The sequence below is a fragment of the Taeniopygia guttata genome, chromosome Z, assembly GCF_048771995.1.
Source record: "Taeniopygia guttata chromosome Z, bTaeGut7.mat, whole genome shotgun sequence".
Lineage (NCBI taxonomy): Eukaryota > Metazoa > Chordata > Aves > Passeriformes > Estrildidae > Taeniopygia > Taeniopygia guttata.
In genome coordinates, this window is record NC_133063.1 from 59,114,065 (window position 1) to 59,130,808 (window position 16,744).

A 16,744-nucleotide genomic window follows, 5' to 3' on the forward strand; every position below is an offset into this window, starting at 1 on the left:
TGAAAAATAGCTTATGTGTTTTCGATAAAGTTTTCATTCCACAAATTAACATGATCTAGGGTGTAAAGATATGTACATATTATCCTTTCTAAGACTTCTTTAGCTTTTATGTCACTGACAAATTTATTTTTTTTTACTGGATGAAGTATTTAATAACTTGATTTGTCTGTAATTTCATTTTAAAAGTCATTACTAAATCCATCAGGACCTAGAGCTGTGTTAGAGTGATTGAATATCCTTATAAAGTTCCCCTACATTTGCCATAATTTCTAATTATCACAGTAAATGCATTTCAATGACAGTAAAAAATGTAGCACATCAAAATGGCTATAAATGGTTTTGAGAACTTGAAAACATTATTTTTGAATGAACAAAGTGCGGCTGCTATTAAAGAAGTCACTGAACCTCGTTTTGCTCAATTGTTGATTACATTACTGGAAAAAATTGGGGTTTTTTTTGTTTCATTTTAAGGAATGGCTAAGACAGTTTACTCACCTTAGCATCTCATGAGTTTATTTCAGACTTTTTTGTGTTGTATATCTGCAATATTGAAAGAATTTTATTGAATAGACCATAATCAAGGCTTCCTGGGTAATTGTACACAATCAGATGCCTTATTGCACCAAAAAGCAGTGTTGTGTTATAAGTTATATGTCCATAATAATAATATTTCTCAAATTCCCTTGCTTCATGGGTAACTTCAGAGCTGACATAACTCATAACCTTAGTCCTTATGATGAGCATAGAATTATTTTTACCTGCTTGTTTCTGTGACTTTTTTATTGTAATACAAGAGTCTTTTGTATATGAATTATATTTTTAATGCAACAGTCCTATGACTGCAGTAGGTTTTATCTTTATTCAAGGTAAACAGAAGTTTCAACTGTTGGAGACACTGAGTGGGTGAGCTTGGCTGAAGATGCAACAGGCAAATTTTCCAAAGGGTGAAGGGCTATTTAAAAGTTTCTAGTGTATTTTTATGATTGAATTTCTTTTAAACAGCTTTGTTTGAAATTTAGTTTGGTCTCTGAGAAAGAAATACAAAGGAAAACATTTCTCCAGGCCTTTGATTTAGAAATTATTTTGTTTCCAAACATCTTTATAAAGTTGTATTTAAATGGTTTTGAAATATCTGAATTCAAACTGAAATTGGGGAAATTTAGGCTAGATATTTTGAAAAAATCTTTTATTCTGAGTGTGGTAACATACTGGAGTAGGTTGCCCAATGACCTCGTGAATATCCTATCACTTGCAGTGTTCAAGGCCAGGTTGGATGGAACTTTGAGCAACCTGGTCTCACAGGAGGGGTCGTTGCCCATGGCAGGGGTGGTTGGGACTAGATGATAGTTCTTTCAAATCCATACATCCTATGATTCAATGATTCCATGATACCTTTATGTAGTACAGGAGAGTGATAAAGCAAAGTACAGGTTTTTATTAAGCAACACAAAGCAGTAAAGGAACACAAAGCAGAATGTTTGTATTCTATCTGCTGCAGGAGGATGCTGTCCTGTTCTCCCCATACCATCACAGGTGTGGCCAGGCTCAATCCCCACAGTTCCCTTCCCTCCAGCACAGTGCTTCACAGCACCTCTTCCAGCTTCTTCCACAATTTGAAGAGGCACCTGCACCATCCCCTCTTTCCTCCTCTGGCAAGTCCAGGCAAGATATTCACTGCATCCTCAAGCATCACCTCAAACCAGGGGCACACTGAGGCTGCCAGGGAGACCTTGGCCTGTGTATTGCTGAAGTCTGGGATGTTCTCCTGTGCAGCAACATTGCTCTACACTGCTGGATCCAGCCCACCATTCCCATCCCCTCAAGGAGCAGGTATGGACAAAAGGGGAGATACCACCATCTGGGCAGGAGTGCATGGGGAGAAAAAGAGTGAGAAAGGGCAGATGGATGTCAAGACCAGTGGATGGGGAAAGGTGTTCTAGCACTTGCTTCTTCCATCTCTGCTTCCCCATTACCAAATCAGGAATTCAAAACATTAATTGGCAATAAATTGTTAAATTACCCAAAGCTGGGTCTATTTTGCCTGTGACGGCAATTGGCAAACCATCTCCCTGCCTGTATCTACACCCACAAGCTTCCTCACTCATGTTCCCACAAATTTGCCCACATCCTGCTGTAGGGAGGGAGTGGCCAGAGGCTATTGGTGAGGCTGGCAGCCAGATAGGGCCAACACACCATAAACAAGAACCTTCTAATGTGAGTGACCCAACACCAGGGAAGAGACGCACCCGTCCTTACATAAAGGATTTGACCCCTACAGCTGTTGTAAGGTTTCACCCCAGTTGTCTGATAGAATCATGAACAGAGACTTGAGTCACCTGCAGGTGCCTGGGCAGCTGATGGCCATGGCATCACAAATCCCTTTTTCCTATGGCCTGTATCAGTTTTGGCTCTCTCTCTGCTGAGATCCTACTCTTCTCTGCCCAACATTTTCTGCACATACTGCATTTGTTACATTTCCACATTCTTGCTCCAAATAATCCTCAGCTCTTCTTCCAGTCTCTGGTGTTTATAATTTCCATTCTTCCTGTGATCCGGGCTTCTTTGACTTCCCTCCAGTTTGAATCTTCACACCCTATACTAGATGTTCTCAGTAGCAAAGGCAACAAACCTAGAGGAAAGACAACCCACAACATTTTCAGCATTTAAATATTTTCACCAGTGTCTTTTAAATCCTCTCTCAGGCTTTGTGATTCTTTCATACATGATTGAATATCAGGCTCGTTTCAGACAAACTGTAAATGATTTCTTTTTGTTATACACAAAAATGTTTTTATTCTATGAACTAAGGTATTTTCCGTGATGAAATTAGGCTGCATTCTCATAAGGATGGTAAAATCACATTCCTGACAGAGAGGTGTTTCTCCCACCAAATGTTGTCTCTTATTCTGAAGGATAAAAGCACATAAGCTTTGTATTGAGTCACAGTGAGAATTTTAAGTGTGACTAGACAGGGCATTTATTTTGATGTATTTTTTGAAATGGCCAAATTGTTTTGGTTGAAAATTCAATAAATACAAATCCACCCACCCCCAAAATAAAATAGCCTAAAAATGGCAACAAAAAACCCACACACATGATTGATCACAACCTCAGCTAAATTCTCATTATAGAGAACTCTCATTATAGAGTCTGAATGAGCGCAATTTTGCAAAGTTATAAGCAGCCCAGGCAGACTCTTTTGATAATGAAAGTATCACTACTAAAAGTGGATCACAATACACATCCCTAAGTTTGATACATTTCTTAAATGTTTGTGTTGGCAAAGCTTAGGCTAGGACAGTGATTAGGACAGGAAGCTTTTCTGTACATATTTTTTGGTCTGAATACTTTCATCCTGTCTTTGAGGTCTGTGAATCAGTCTTTCTGCTATTGCACTTACTAGTTACAAAGGAAGAAAGTGTCACTAGAGAAGCATAATCTTTCTACACTTAGTAAATGAAGACAAATTTGCTTAAGCACTTCAAGTTTATTACATTATTACCATATAGAGGCTAGAAAAATGAAATGTCACATATACAAAGATTTTTTTAAACACAAACCCAAATATTTATTCTCTGTGTTGCTTTGAACACAGAGAATAACATTGAGAAGGTGCAAATTTGATCTGTGTTGTTGACACCAAAACTGCTGAATTATTAAATCAACTGTGGAAATTGCATTAATACATAAAAATTTTAGCTTACTTTAACAGATCTTATAATTTTCAAAAAATATTTTTTATTATTATTAATATCATCATCTTTTTTTTCCACATTTTGAAGGACTTACTCATTTTTTTCCTGAGAGAAAACTTTCCTTAACACATATGGCAGTCTGTGTGGGTTTGCAGAATCTAGAAGAATCCCCTTGGAGAGGAAGCCAAGGCCAGCTGAGCAACAATGTCTATTATTTTCACAGCTAGCTCCTTCAAATTAGCTTCCCATATAAAATTTACCTTGTTTCAGATTTTTAAGTGGCTTTTAAGGATCCTGTGTACATATTTAGGAATCTGGCTTGAGGCATTTACTTTTTTAAGTGTTGATCCCTACTTCTAATCTGGAGCATAAGAAATGTTGGAATTTTAAACATGCAAGCTTCGGATAAGTTGAGAGTTTCTACATTCCTGTCAGTGGAGTTTTTATTTTAAACTGGCAGTTACAGGCATAAACAACACTTAAATTTTGGCAGTAAACGAACCTAAGAATATAGATTTGTCAACTTCAGCACCCAAAACATTACTGCAAAATATTTATTTTTAGACCTATCTGTCCTAGGATAAAATTGCTAATCAAATACAACATACAATAAAAGTTGAAAAACCTATGGTTGAGGTAATATTTTAGCAAAGTATGCCAATGGACATAGAATAGTACTGTTGATATATAACTGATCTACCATGCTACAAATGAAATAAAGGCCAAATTTTGATGTAGAATCTACTGAGTTTTTACTGTTACTTATGCCATACATAAAGCCTACGCAAAAGTATGTAAGGTCTGAAGGCTATGCATCTCTCTTGACAGGAGCAAGCTTCTAGTAGAGACAAAGTAAACAGAATTCAGTCACCTTTAGCAGGCCTTCCACTCATGTAAATCTTTCATCTCAGTGGTGGTTGTTAAAAAAGTGAATTTCTTCCCTCTTTAAACTCCACATAGAAAGACAGAACGGAGTTTTGATACACGGTAGGGCACAAATATAGTCAATGACAAAGTACAAATAAGAGAATAAAGGATAAATTCCTGTATATATATAATATACACAGGTATATATATAATATATGTAATATTTTGTTATATATAACATATATAATATTTTATTTCAAAATAGAAGGTAGGCTGCAAAAGAGGTCATTTTTGCGATTAAAATCTTTCAAGTTAAAAAAAAAAGAAAGGTAAAGCAATACTTTGAAAAGAAACCCCACAGCCCTTTTTTTTTCTAATTCTGGTAGACAGAGCAAGTAAAAATTGGCTTTTGAATATTTTACTTTACATGAGGTATTTAAGCTAAAAATTGTATCCATCTTGTTAAGCATGTGATGTCTACCTAGCTTAAGAGTCATGACACTCTGAGTTTGGGAGATGATTCTACTTTAATGGGAAAGAGATTAGAAGAGAGTAAAACTGTGAATATTAATCATATTTACATGTACAGCAGGGACTTATTTTTGCTCATTCTATGAATAAGAATGTCTGCACAAACAATACCATTTAAGTACTGTGGCATCATTTTTAATGTTCCCACACAATAGCTGATTTCTCAGAGAAAATCACAGCTTCTCAAACACTGTGCCTGCTCTATTTAGGAACTGTGAGGCCTGGGATGAGGGCAGGCACAGCTTACAGAAACCTCGTGGGCTGCCTCAAACCTGCTTTTACCTCAGCTGTTGCCATGGAGCTTTGGAGAGTTTGACAATTCAGGACAATCACTGGATCTCATATTCACTTTCCATTTTCATGTTTTTCAAAGAGGTTCTTGATAACACTTGCTGAGAAGGATTGCTTTCCACAAACTTTGCAGTCCATAATAACACTGTAAAACACAGCCTTAACATTTATGGAAGGATGCTGTGTAGACTCAAGGGCATCAAAACTTATCCAGGGAAGTCCAATACCCCATGGAGTCTGGAAAATGCATAATTTCTGAAGATGCGGGTATGAATTAGATTTACACCTGTAGAGCTAAAGATTAAAACATTGTTTGGGAGTTAAAAATATCATAATAAAAATAATGGTTAGAATACACCACAGGATGCAGCCGGAGTTTAGATTACATTTAGCAGTCCACACCTGTCTATGCTTCTCAGACCATGAGGCTGGAAACTTAACTACAGTGTAAGTCCCAGAGCACCTCCCTTCTCCCTACTATATCTACAGCTGGGGTTTTGGTTATCTCCAATTCCCATCCTGAATCTAGACCATCTCTTCCTGCCCATCTGATCTTCATAAGACTGGTCTTCATAACACTCTTGACTGGGCAGTAGGATACTGCTATGATGAAGTGGGAAATTAGCATCTTTCTACTTCTCGAGTTCCAGCACTCTGAAGCAGGAGTGACAATCTTTGTTAATATGTGAGAAGTTACAGTTTTCCCATAGTTTTATGAGAGCCATAGCATTCAACTTGAATAAAGCAGAATTTGGGGAAAGAGGCCTTAGACTGAGTAACCGTCCTCTTGTGTGCCAGCTGGTAACAGGGCTGTGCCATGTTCACTGCTCTTCGCTGCTGCTGGCATGTCACTATATATCCCTGATATACAGATGTTGTGAAGGTGAGGCAGAAATTACGGAAGGTTCTGTGCTCAAGGGCTATCCATCAAAAAACCGAGCACTCTGCCAGCAGACTGGCGCAGAAGGTCCACACAACATGCTGGCAGTATACTTCCGTATCTGAAGTCAGATTAAAACAGTGTAACTTATACTTGTCCCTTCCAGCATACAGACTCACAATCTTCCTGAATCTGCCTGAAACTGAGGGTGGGCTTCTGATATTTAGTCATAGTGGTATAACCCAAAGAAACGCCTTGAGGGAGACCTGACACTTGAGGGATCACTCACTGTGTTGTTTTTCCCCGTGTTGCTGTACAGCCTCTCAATGCTCTGTGATATGTACTGTGTTGAACAGCATTTTTTTTTTTTTTTTTTTTTTTATACTGAAGGTATCAGAAATGTGAATGTTAGAGTGTAGACATTTGCCAGTGGTTTCATCTAAGTGTGATTTTCTGCAGGTCTTGGGACAATGATTCATGCAGTGCTCACGGAGATCCTCAAGGGCCAGTAATCTGGGAAAAGGGTCTTTAGCAATTGCACTGTTTAGTCCAGATCACATAATGTCTAGCTGTCAAGATGGTGACACTACTTGATAAAGGCACCTACAGCAGGTGGAGACCTACACTAGTTGTGTTTACTTCCCTGGCAAAGATATTTTACATCTAGTAACATATTAATTTAAAAGATGAAATGTTTTAATTTTTTCTCAGTTTTATTACATATTCCACAGATTTGAATACAATATTTCTGTTCATGCATATGCCTATTGTTGCTAGGATTTACAATGCAACATGACTAGCTTGTTAATGCCTTTTGAGATGATCTGAATCTAATCAGCATGTTCAAATGCCCTTGTTTCATGCTCTGCAAGTGCTAGGGAAACGAAATCGTGCCTCACATTCATTGTCAAAAAGGCTTTTTAATGGCAAGAAAGAGAGTCTCAGAACTGATTCTCTTAGGGAGATACAAAGTGGATTCTGTTTACTCTGAAGTATCCTAAGCTCTAAGGAGATTTTCAGAGATAAAAAGAAGGGATCTCCAAACGAAGCTGTATGTTTGGTGATACCTGCCTCAGTCCAGAGATGAGATTGTCCTTATACATGTTTTTATTCTCTTCCAGCCTACCACTGCTGTTTGTGTTGTTGAGTATTCCTGTCATTAACACCAGTGAGTTGAACACCATCAAATGAAAGCTTTTGAATTCCTGATCTTGGATATTGGTTGAGAGTGAATATGTAGTGATAAAACACATCACATAAAAACTGAGTGTTGTCTTTATGACCCTGTAACACGCATTCTCAATAAATCAGGATTCCCAAAAAAAAGAACTCTCATTCCAGAGTTTACAGCTAGAGCTGGGAGGAGCACTTAAAAGTACAAGTTGCTGTTTGCTCATTTTCTGCTAGTACTTCAGATAGACAGCTTTGCTTCTTTTGCAGAGAAAAAATGGCAGAAAGGAAGGAAAGCACTAATGAAACATTTATATACCACCAGTGCAAAAGTCTAGAATTAAATATTGAAAGGCCTATTCGTATTACAATCTGCATTCAGGATTGGCACTAATTGGCAATGCTGTTGGCAGTCTCAACAGGGAGGGCAAGAACTGAGTAAGCACAGAGACTTATTCATCCAAAGAAGTGGTTCTTCCAGGTCAGGCTTAATGCACATTTACTATGAAGAAAGGGAAGCACAGCGCTATCAGCACAGCACAGTGCTGATAGTGTAACTGTCTTATTTGGAGAGCCTTGCATTTGCCACATCAGTCAGTTTTTGCCTAGGGATTTTCTCAGGTGCTAACCCCACTGTCAGTGTATTTTGAAAACTGTTTCTTACCAGAGGTAGACTTTTGCCTAAATATTCAGAATCAAAGAGGAAGAAGACTATTCTAGGCAGTATAAAAAAGAATTTGATGGACCATTGCCTAGATCAAATAAGCAATGATTTGTAGACAACTGATGTCAGTAGCCACTAAAAAGCTCTACTTTTTGTATTTGACTCATTAAAGCTGTAATATGGGACAGATGTTTACCCTGCTGAAACCATTGTCCCACCTTTTAAAAATTTTTCATGAGCTTCACAGTCTTTCTCTCTGATTTCTCTGGTTTATTCAATACACTGCTGCAATATTTACTTTCTTTGCCAGTCATTTTTACAATAAACCTACTCCTTTGACTCCCCACTATAATTTCTTGGTAAAGATCCTGATCTTTAGCTTGAAGTGCCAATTACAAAGCAAATCATTATCTTCCTATTTGACTTTTCTTGCAGTCTCATGTACAGCTATTATTTGCTGACAATTTTTTTCTATACATCTTCATACCTTTTTCCAGTGTTTCCCCTATACCTTGGTATCTTGTGCCAAATCCATTAGCCTGTCATTCTTTCAGTCCTTCAAGATCACACAGTGTAAGAATTTCTCAAGCATTAACAAACAGGTACAGAATCAGGGATTTTTGAGATAAATTTTGTTTATTTTCCTGTATTTTGTTTTAAGCTAACTGACATGACAGAAGTGAATAGTGCACATCTTGAACAGCTGTAACTGCACAGACTGGGTGACTGCTGTGTGTAGTGGGGGGAGGACAGAACGGGAATATTGAGCAGACCAGGGAATGGCTGCTTGAAAATGTACTGGCAGAAAAAAGTGTGTTAATGGGTGAATGTATACAAAACTGAGCCAGCCACCTCTAATAGCTGACATCTGACCATTCTACACCCTTCTCTCTCCATGTTCTCCACCAAATGAGTCCAATGCATGAGAGGAGGTGCTCAAAGCTTATTAAATCTGGACTTTTCAACAAATGTTTTCAAAATGAGCTTCTCAAGTCATGCCAGATATTCAGTGTTTTGCTACAAAGTATCTCACTGATTTGTCATGGGGAAGTGCAAGCAACAGTGCTTTTCCCAGGATGGAAAATGATGTAAGCTTCTATCTTTGCTGCTTTTAGCTTTAACTCCCGTTTCGCTACTATAGGCAACATAGCATCCCTCTTCTGTTCCTGTAAGATAATGTTAGCATAGCACGTGATCTAACATAGTCTAGAGGCCAGAGCAGAACAATACTGTCACTTGTCTTTGTAACTCTGGGGTGATATAATAAATTTTGAGTGCCTTCTTAGATTTCAATTTATGGCATAAATTAGAGCAGTTCAGTGACTACTCTAATGTATTCCTTGCTGCCCCCAGATTACAGTGGCTGTTCTGGCAGCTGATAATAACTGAAGTGTAGAAGTGCTTTGGCTAAGCTCTATTTTTTTCCAGTCTCATCTCTGGCAGCAAGAGAAAGAAATGACAGAGACCTGCAGTGTTGCTTTTCACCACCTGGCAATTTTCTTATACATCCTGAAGAACAGGTAGGAAATTAAGCAAGTTGTTCTGCTATGAGAATGACACCAGAGGCAGATTCTGACAAAAAAAGGTTTAGCTTTATAATCAAGGACTCAAGAATTATGAATAAGTCCAGGTTTTGGAGATATAACAACTTATGTGCAGAATGTGGAGTACCTAGGAGGAACTCTTTTCACTGCTTAGTTAAAATTATTTAGCTAGGTTTGGAGCAGTATATGTGCATAATTCATTCCGTCAAAATCAGTTTTTGCATGTGTGTGTATATTTCATATTTCCTTATCATTAAGTATTGGTATAGGCAAATTTCTGGGTCAAATTCTGTCCCTAGTGACTCTTATTATTCTCTTCCACAATAAATTAACTTTTAAAGGTCTGATCTAAATGCTGATTAGAAACCACAAAGAGCTATCAGCATTGTTACAACCCAATATCCAGCATCAAAAGCTTGCTCTAAACAATGAAGGACTGGGACTTGGAGAATTCTGTATTATTGTTTTTCCTTCCACTAGTAATCGGATTACAATAATAATAATAATAACAATAACAATAACAACAACAACAACAACAACAATAATAATAATAATAATAATAATAATAATAATAATAATAATAATAATAATAATAATAATAATAATATTTTTTTATTTACCATCTGGGCATACTGGATAAATGGATCAAATTAGAAATCTGAAAAACTGGAGATTTTCATTCTAGTTCCTATTTTCATCAACTATATACTGTTTTAATTAGAGCACATCAGTAACTGGTCTGTGCTCACATTTGTCTTTCTGTGAAATGGAGAAGATAGCTATTCTAGAGTGATGCTGTGGGACTTTCTTAATGATAAAAGCTCTTAGCCTGTTTTGATTTCACAATTGGATTAATCAGGGGTCCAGCAATAAGCAAATAAGGCCCGGGTTTACATATATTATATATACTATTAGCACATTAATTGCGAATTTATGTTCTCATGAAAGAAAGAAAAAGGAGAATATTTTCGAAATAATATCTAAACAATATTTTAAAAATTGACACAATAACTGAGTTTAAAAGCCATTTAGGTTCTAAAAGATGAAGGAATTGTCCAGAAAGATTTGCAAAAGCTTCCAGATGCCTAACTTTTGTCAGGTGCTTTGGTTTCTGTGACTGGAAGTTTGGTCACAAATCCCAGTGTCGATGCCCGTTTGAAACACTCAAAGTGACTTCTGTTTGCTGCAAGATCACAACTAGGCATCTGTAGTCTTCTGCAAAATGGTGCGAAGACGGCAAAATTGCTGCCATAAACTGCCGGTAGCTCCGTTTTAGAGGAAGTGAGAGGCGCAGAAAACTCTTATATAATGTAAAATAGCTGCTCTTACTTAAACCCGTGACATCGCCCGGGAGCGGAGCGTGGCTCGCTGTGCCCACGCCGAGTCGATCCCAGCAGATCTCGGGCTCTGGCAGACCCCGCTGCCCTCTCCGCACTGGGCTGCGGGCGGCGGGACCGGGCCGTCAGGGCGCCTCGGAGCCTGACGGGGACCGCGGTACAACCGCGGGACAGCCGCGGGACATGGCGCTTTCCCCGACCCCCTGCCTCTGTCTGCGGCGGGAGGCAGCTCCCCGGCCGGGCACACCCAGCCCCGCCGCGCTCCGCCGCTCCGGGCCCGCCCTCCGCACCATTGGCTCCGCCCGGCCTGGCCCGGCCCGCCCCGCCCGGCCGCAGGCGCCGCCCGCCCAGAGCGCGGTGCCTGGCCCGGCCCGGCCCGGCCCGGAGCGCCGCTGCTGCGCCGCGCTCTGCGGGCGGGGGAGCGCGGCTGCCGGCGGCGGGGCACGCTGGCGGTGCGGCTCTGAGCCCCCGGCCATGGCAGAGAAAGTTTCGGCGGCTTCGGAACGGGCGCGGGGAGCCGGCCACGTCGGCTCCTCTTGCTCCGGCTCCTCCTCCGGCTCGGAAACTCTCTCCGAGGAGGGAGAGGGCGGCGGGGCGGCGACGGCCCCCGGCGGGGCGACGGCTTTGCCGGAGCGGGCGATCCCCGGCGGGCGGGCGGAGGACGACGCCTCGCTGGAGGAGCGGGATGAAGAGGTGCGCGGGGTCGGGGCGGCGGCGGCTGCTTCTCCGCCGCTGTGCTCCGGGACGCGTCGGGAGCGCCCGCAGCGCGGCCGTCCCGGGGTGCGAGGCGAGTGACCCCGCGGCGGGGAGCGGCTCCGTGCCCACCTGGGGACAACAGCGCCTTCGCGGCGGTCTCCCGGCTAAACCCGAGACGTTCTTGTTTCTCCTCGGCTGTAGCTCTCTGACTGCCGAAAATTGAGAGTTGGCGGTTTTTGTATGGAGAGGGGAATTATTGATTTAGGAAGGCTTGTTTGTGTATTGGGTTTTGTTTTTTTTTTTTCTTCCTGTCCACGAGCGTGTCACCTTTGGAAAGCGCCGCTCCAAAGCAAACTCTTTAATGCCAGGAGGAAGTGATGGGCAAGCCCCCACACGACAGTAATCCTCTGGTGAGAGCTTATGACAGGCTGTGTGGATCATGGAGGAGCTCTGTGGGTGATAGATCCATAGCGTGATACGCGGAAACGCGTGTTGTTCCCTTTCCTCTCTTGATCTAGCTACAATACCTACTAAGCACTCTTAAAACAACCGCCCCACATTGTTACAGTAAAACAACCTTTTTGGGTCTTCAGACGGATATTTAAAATTTATTTTATTTATTTCTTGTTGCATGATTCACACTTCTTAAATCTATTTCAAGCCATGACCCCAGCCAGGTGCATTGTTCTGTCTGACTGCTACTTTACTTTGCTTCAGTGCATCATCTCTTCTGTGCCTTGCTTACGGTCTTTTGTTGTGGTCAACTTTTTAGTTTGCTCTTAGGGGGCGTTTTTTTATTCTGTGTCTTTATGCGGCTGGATGTGCAAAGGTTTTTTTGAGAAACCTTGCGTTTCTAGAGGAATATCTGTTAAGCTGGTTGAAGTTATTTTCAACTAGTTGAGCTGTGGTTGTCAGGAATGTTTCCCTCTGCAGTAATGGCTGTTTATGTAGCTCCTGTTTTTCCTTTTTTCCTGGTGCATCCTGTAAAATGATACAGCTGTAGAGCAGCATGATGAATTGGAACTAAATATACCTTTCTGTATCCCTTCCTTTTTTTTTTTTTTCCCCAAAATTCTCAAACTGAGACCCGGTTCCTTGCCTCTTTCAACTGCATGATCCCCTGAAGAGTGGAATGTATTTGCAGTGAAACACATTTATGACAGGAGTAGAGTGAATGTGGATATATTAACTTTTTTTTAATATATAGATATGAACTTGCTTTTTCACTGAACTGAGTAGGAGCTCCCTAGCTGCTGTTAGTATGAAGCACACTGCTAGGTGATTAAGATATCCTGCTCCTCGGCAGGAATTGATACATGTGGGCTTGGGGCTATGCTTACCACAATTAGATGGTTTAGTGTTCAGTTGGTAAGCCCGCATAATACCGTGCAGAGATGTACGAAGTCTGTATATTCCATTAGCTAAACTCAGAGCTGCTGGCAGACCAGTGAATTTCTGGTAAAGGCTTGTTATTTCTGTGTGTTCTTTGGAGATAAATTATAGGCATCTTTTGAGTTGACAGTATAGAGCAGGTAAGCTCAAAAATAACTCAACGTTGCAATAATGGAATTTTGAAATTCTCTAAAGGCAATCTGATATCTCACGATCAGTTAGTAGTGCTAGAATGCAGCAGCATAAACTCAAGTTAGTGTTGTGGTGGGAGCGTTTGCTTAGACTGTACAGCTTTATTGTCCCCTTTATTTCCTTCTGCTAGGTTCCTTTATTACCTGAAACCAGATTTTTGTCGCCTGTTTTTTGTGTTTTGATTTGCCCATCCTTCCATTTTGGTGTAGTCAGTGTTTGCAGCTGAATTTCTGCTTACCTGCAGAACCACCTGGCAAATCCTCCTGCATAATAGTTTTGTGCAAGTACACCACAGTGCATTTCAGTGCAGAGGTTAATTTGAAGCTGAGAGAGCAGCTATTCACATGGAAATCTCTAAGGACGGTTGAAGAAAGCAAGGCTGAGGTCCAAGATGTACATACAGATGATTTCAGGGTTTCTTTATGTGCCACCTGCTGAAAGTATCCCATTGAGAGAAGTGCTTGAAGCTACTGTTTTCAGATTGACATCCTCTTTAATTACTGTCGAATAATGAAATGTTGATGTTCTCTGTGGTTTTGTGTTACTGAGTTCTTTTAGTTATATGGATGTCCAGTGTTTGATCCTGTGCTTGCAGGTTTCATTTTCTCCTCTTGCCCTGTCCTTGTTTCTGTTGCGAGCATAGCAGAATTGAATCTGTTGTCACAGCTGTTCAATATCCTTCAGACAGCAGTGGAACAGGTTGTCCTGCTACCTCTATTTCTACTTTAGCTGTCAGTAAATTCTTCTAAGTCATGACATATAAAAGGTTTCCGAACTAAATAAATAGATAGTTAGAAAACATGTAGATTTCCCCGTACATATTACCATTTCATGTGGTATTTCAGGAGAACTATTTCTTCTTCTGTGACGCTGTATAAGACATTATTTACAACTTGAATCTATCTCCTTCTGGTTTTCTTTGGACTAAACAGCCCCAGTGTCTTTCATCTTCTCCTGTAGAATGTGCTTCTAGACATTTGATAATTCTCATTGCTGTCCTGTGTATTCATTCCAACTGGTTACATCTGTCTTGAGGCATCTGTCAAAAAACAGAATGTCATACTCAGATTACACCTTGCCAGATCTGCTAGAACAGACAGATTACTTCAGAGGTTTCTCGAACACTGTTGTTTTTTACATACCCCAGACGGCTAATTTGCAATTTGTGGTCCATTGTGAGTTATATGTCTTTCCTGAAGAATGGTAAGAACATTTCTACTCTACAAAAAAGTGGTTGGCCTCCCCACCTTAGTGAAGGAAGCTTAATGATGCTATCTAGAGTAGGTCAGCTTCTTTTATGTTCAGAAATTAGACTGTAGAACTGAAAGCATGATAACTCCTCTTCTGAGTATCATGTCTGGAAGAGTTTCCTGCAGGGAAGCAAGGAAGGAAAGGGTGGGAAGAGATGATATATCACTTTTTTTTTCTTCTCTGTTGTCATTACTTCATCCTACAGTTGCATAAACTTCACCTTAAAAAAAAAAAAAAACAAAACCAAAAAACCACAAAATACCTGAAGAAAAACAGTCCTTCATTTCATGTAAGCAATAAAAAATAATAGTTTACAAGATTACAGTCATCAGTTTCTGAAGTTTTTGATGTCTTACTTTGAGATCGTAAGACACATGAGAATTAAATAAGGGTTTAATACCAACATCTGAGAAGCTCTTTGCATTTGGAACATATGTGTATTGAAGCGCTGTGGGTAGCAAGCACATAAACACAAATGAATTCAAGCAGATTATTTGCCTATGCTCTTCTGAGGTGGGTAGCTAACTGCTGACGGCAGGCAGGACAGGATTGCATGGTGAAGGGCACTCAAGTACAGTACTGCATAGATGATGGGTCACTACATTTCTAATACAGTGTGGTTGGTTAGTTTTTAAATTTTTTTTCTGGGTTCCCTTCAGAACTCTCTTTGCTGGAAAGTGTTTTGCAGACTATGAAGAGAGGAGTTGAGGCTGGGCAACAGGATGTTTTCTGTTGTAATCTGATTCTGCTGTCTGTGAGTAGTCAGTACTGGACTTACATTGTGGAGGATAATGGATATGGAGGATAATCCTTTTGATGGTGGCTTTCAAATCTTAGTCAATGTTTTATAGGGGAGCTGAAAGCTCACTTGGTTTAGCCTGTTTCTTAAGAGGAGAATGAAGGCAAGCTATGGATTTCTTGCTTACACTAGTATTCTCAAATATCTGAAGGTTAAATTGCGTATCTTGGAGTTGTCTGTTTTTCCATCACCTTTCGATAAACCTTGTTACAGTAACTACACATTGCTTAACAAAGCAGAGTAACAAAACAGGAAGGTTCCGAATTCTTTCAGAATCATACTTTGCCATATAACAAAACATCTGAAATGGATCCAGAAGCTTCTGAACCTGCCAGTGACTTCTGAATTACCATAGTAAGTTCTCTTCATTATTCTAGATGCTTAAAAAAACTCTCTTAGAACCTAAAACCACCTACAAAAAATGGCGGGGGAAGGGAAGTATGGTATTTTGTTCTCAAATAATTGCAATTCTTGCTCTGTAAATTCAGTGTTTGGCACTGAAGTGACTCTTTGAGTTTATAAGAATTGAGATGATGAGCATCATGACAAGATAAGTTTTGTCATGAAAAGTGTCCACGGAACTTTGAAGTTGATTGTTGTACATTTTCTCCTTCTATCTAGTTAATGTATACTGTGTATTAAAAAGTATCTCACTGCACAGAGTGAGTACAAAACCTTTTTCCGTTGTTGTTAACTCTTCTCCTGAATATGCCTTCTTGCTGTTGATGTTGCAATCTGTTGCAGCTTTATGAGAACTGTGTGGTGAGAATTAATTATTAGGAAGCTAAGATTTTGTCATTAGAGTAGTCATAGCAAGGTGAGGAGTGTGGTAGAGAATGTATTGCTCTAGAAACTACGCTTTCACACATTCATCCTTTAACATATGTTTACTTGGAAGGTACAGTCCCTTCAGCATTACTGATTATGTGCCAGATCTTCACCCCAACAAAATTGTGGTGCAATTTGGGAGAGGGGTGGAAATCAAAATACTTTAGAGTAAAATAAGCAATGTGTGAAGTGATGGCAATATTTACATGTGCATCTACATGTAATGGAGGTGGTGGTAGTTGTGGCAAGATCTCTATGACCTAGCTAGAAAGTAATGTTGTGTTACCTCTTTCCCTTCCTGCTTATTTTGCTGCAGAAGTAACCATGGGACATTCACAGACTGTGAGGGATTTACCATAGATTTTTTTTCCTCTAAAATTGTTTCAGGCTTTCTTATCTCTAACAGCGATGGATTCTTCCCTTTTCTAGTACACCTGAATGATAAAGCTAGCGAAAGATGAATAGCCTAATTGCTAGAGTGTGATCTTTAGTTCGTACTAAAGAATAGTAATGCCATCAAAAAATTTATTCTTCTCAGGGTCAAAATGATTGTGGTAGGATTAAATAAAACACTCATCTAATCTAGAACAGCTGCAAAAACTGTTAT

At 40.0% G+C, this 16,744-nt stretch overlaps 1 protein-coding gene and 1 long non-coding RNA gene across 7 annotated transcripts in view; one reads left to right on the top strand and one right to left on the bottom strand.

Annotated features, from left to right (window-relative positions):
* Positions 1–1,415: 1,415 nt before the first annotated feature.
* LOC115491119 (uncharacterized) lies at positions 1,416–11,255 on the bottom strand. Its single transcript, XR_003957077.4, has 2 exons — positions 10,972–11,255; positions 1,416–2,629 (listed from the first exon to the last, which is right to left on the bottom strand). It is a non-coding gene; the product is annotated as an uncharacterized lncRNA (long non-coding RNA).
* The window catches only part of MAST4 (microtubule associated serine/threonine kinase family member 4), a 278,548-nt gene continuing 271,298 nt past the window's right edge, over positions 9,495–16,744 (top strand). For 4 of the 6 annotated variants that reach the window (XM_030258923.4, XM_030258924.4, XM_030258925.4 and 1 more), the window contains exon 1: positions 11,148–11,672. In XM_030258923.4, the coding sequence (XP_030114783.4) occupies positions 11,163–11,672 (510 nt within the window). In that variant the 5' untranslated portion in view covers positions 11,148–11,162. Of the gene's footprint in view, positions 9,619–11,147; positions 11,673–16,744 lie in introns of those variants that run through there. The other 2 variants (XM_072922412.1, XM_072922413.1) reach the window with 2 other exon arrangements.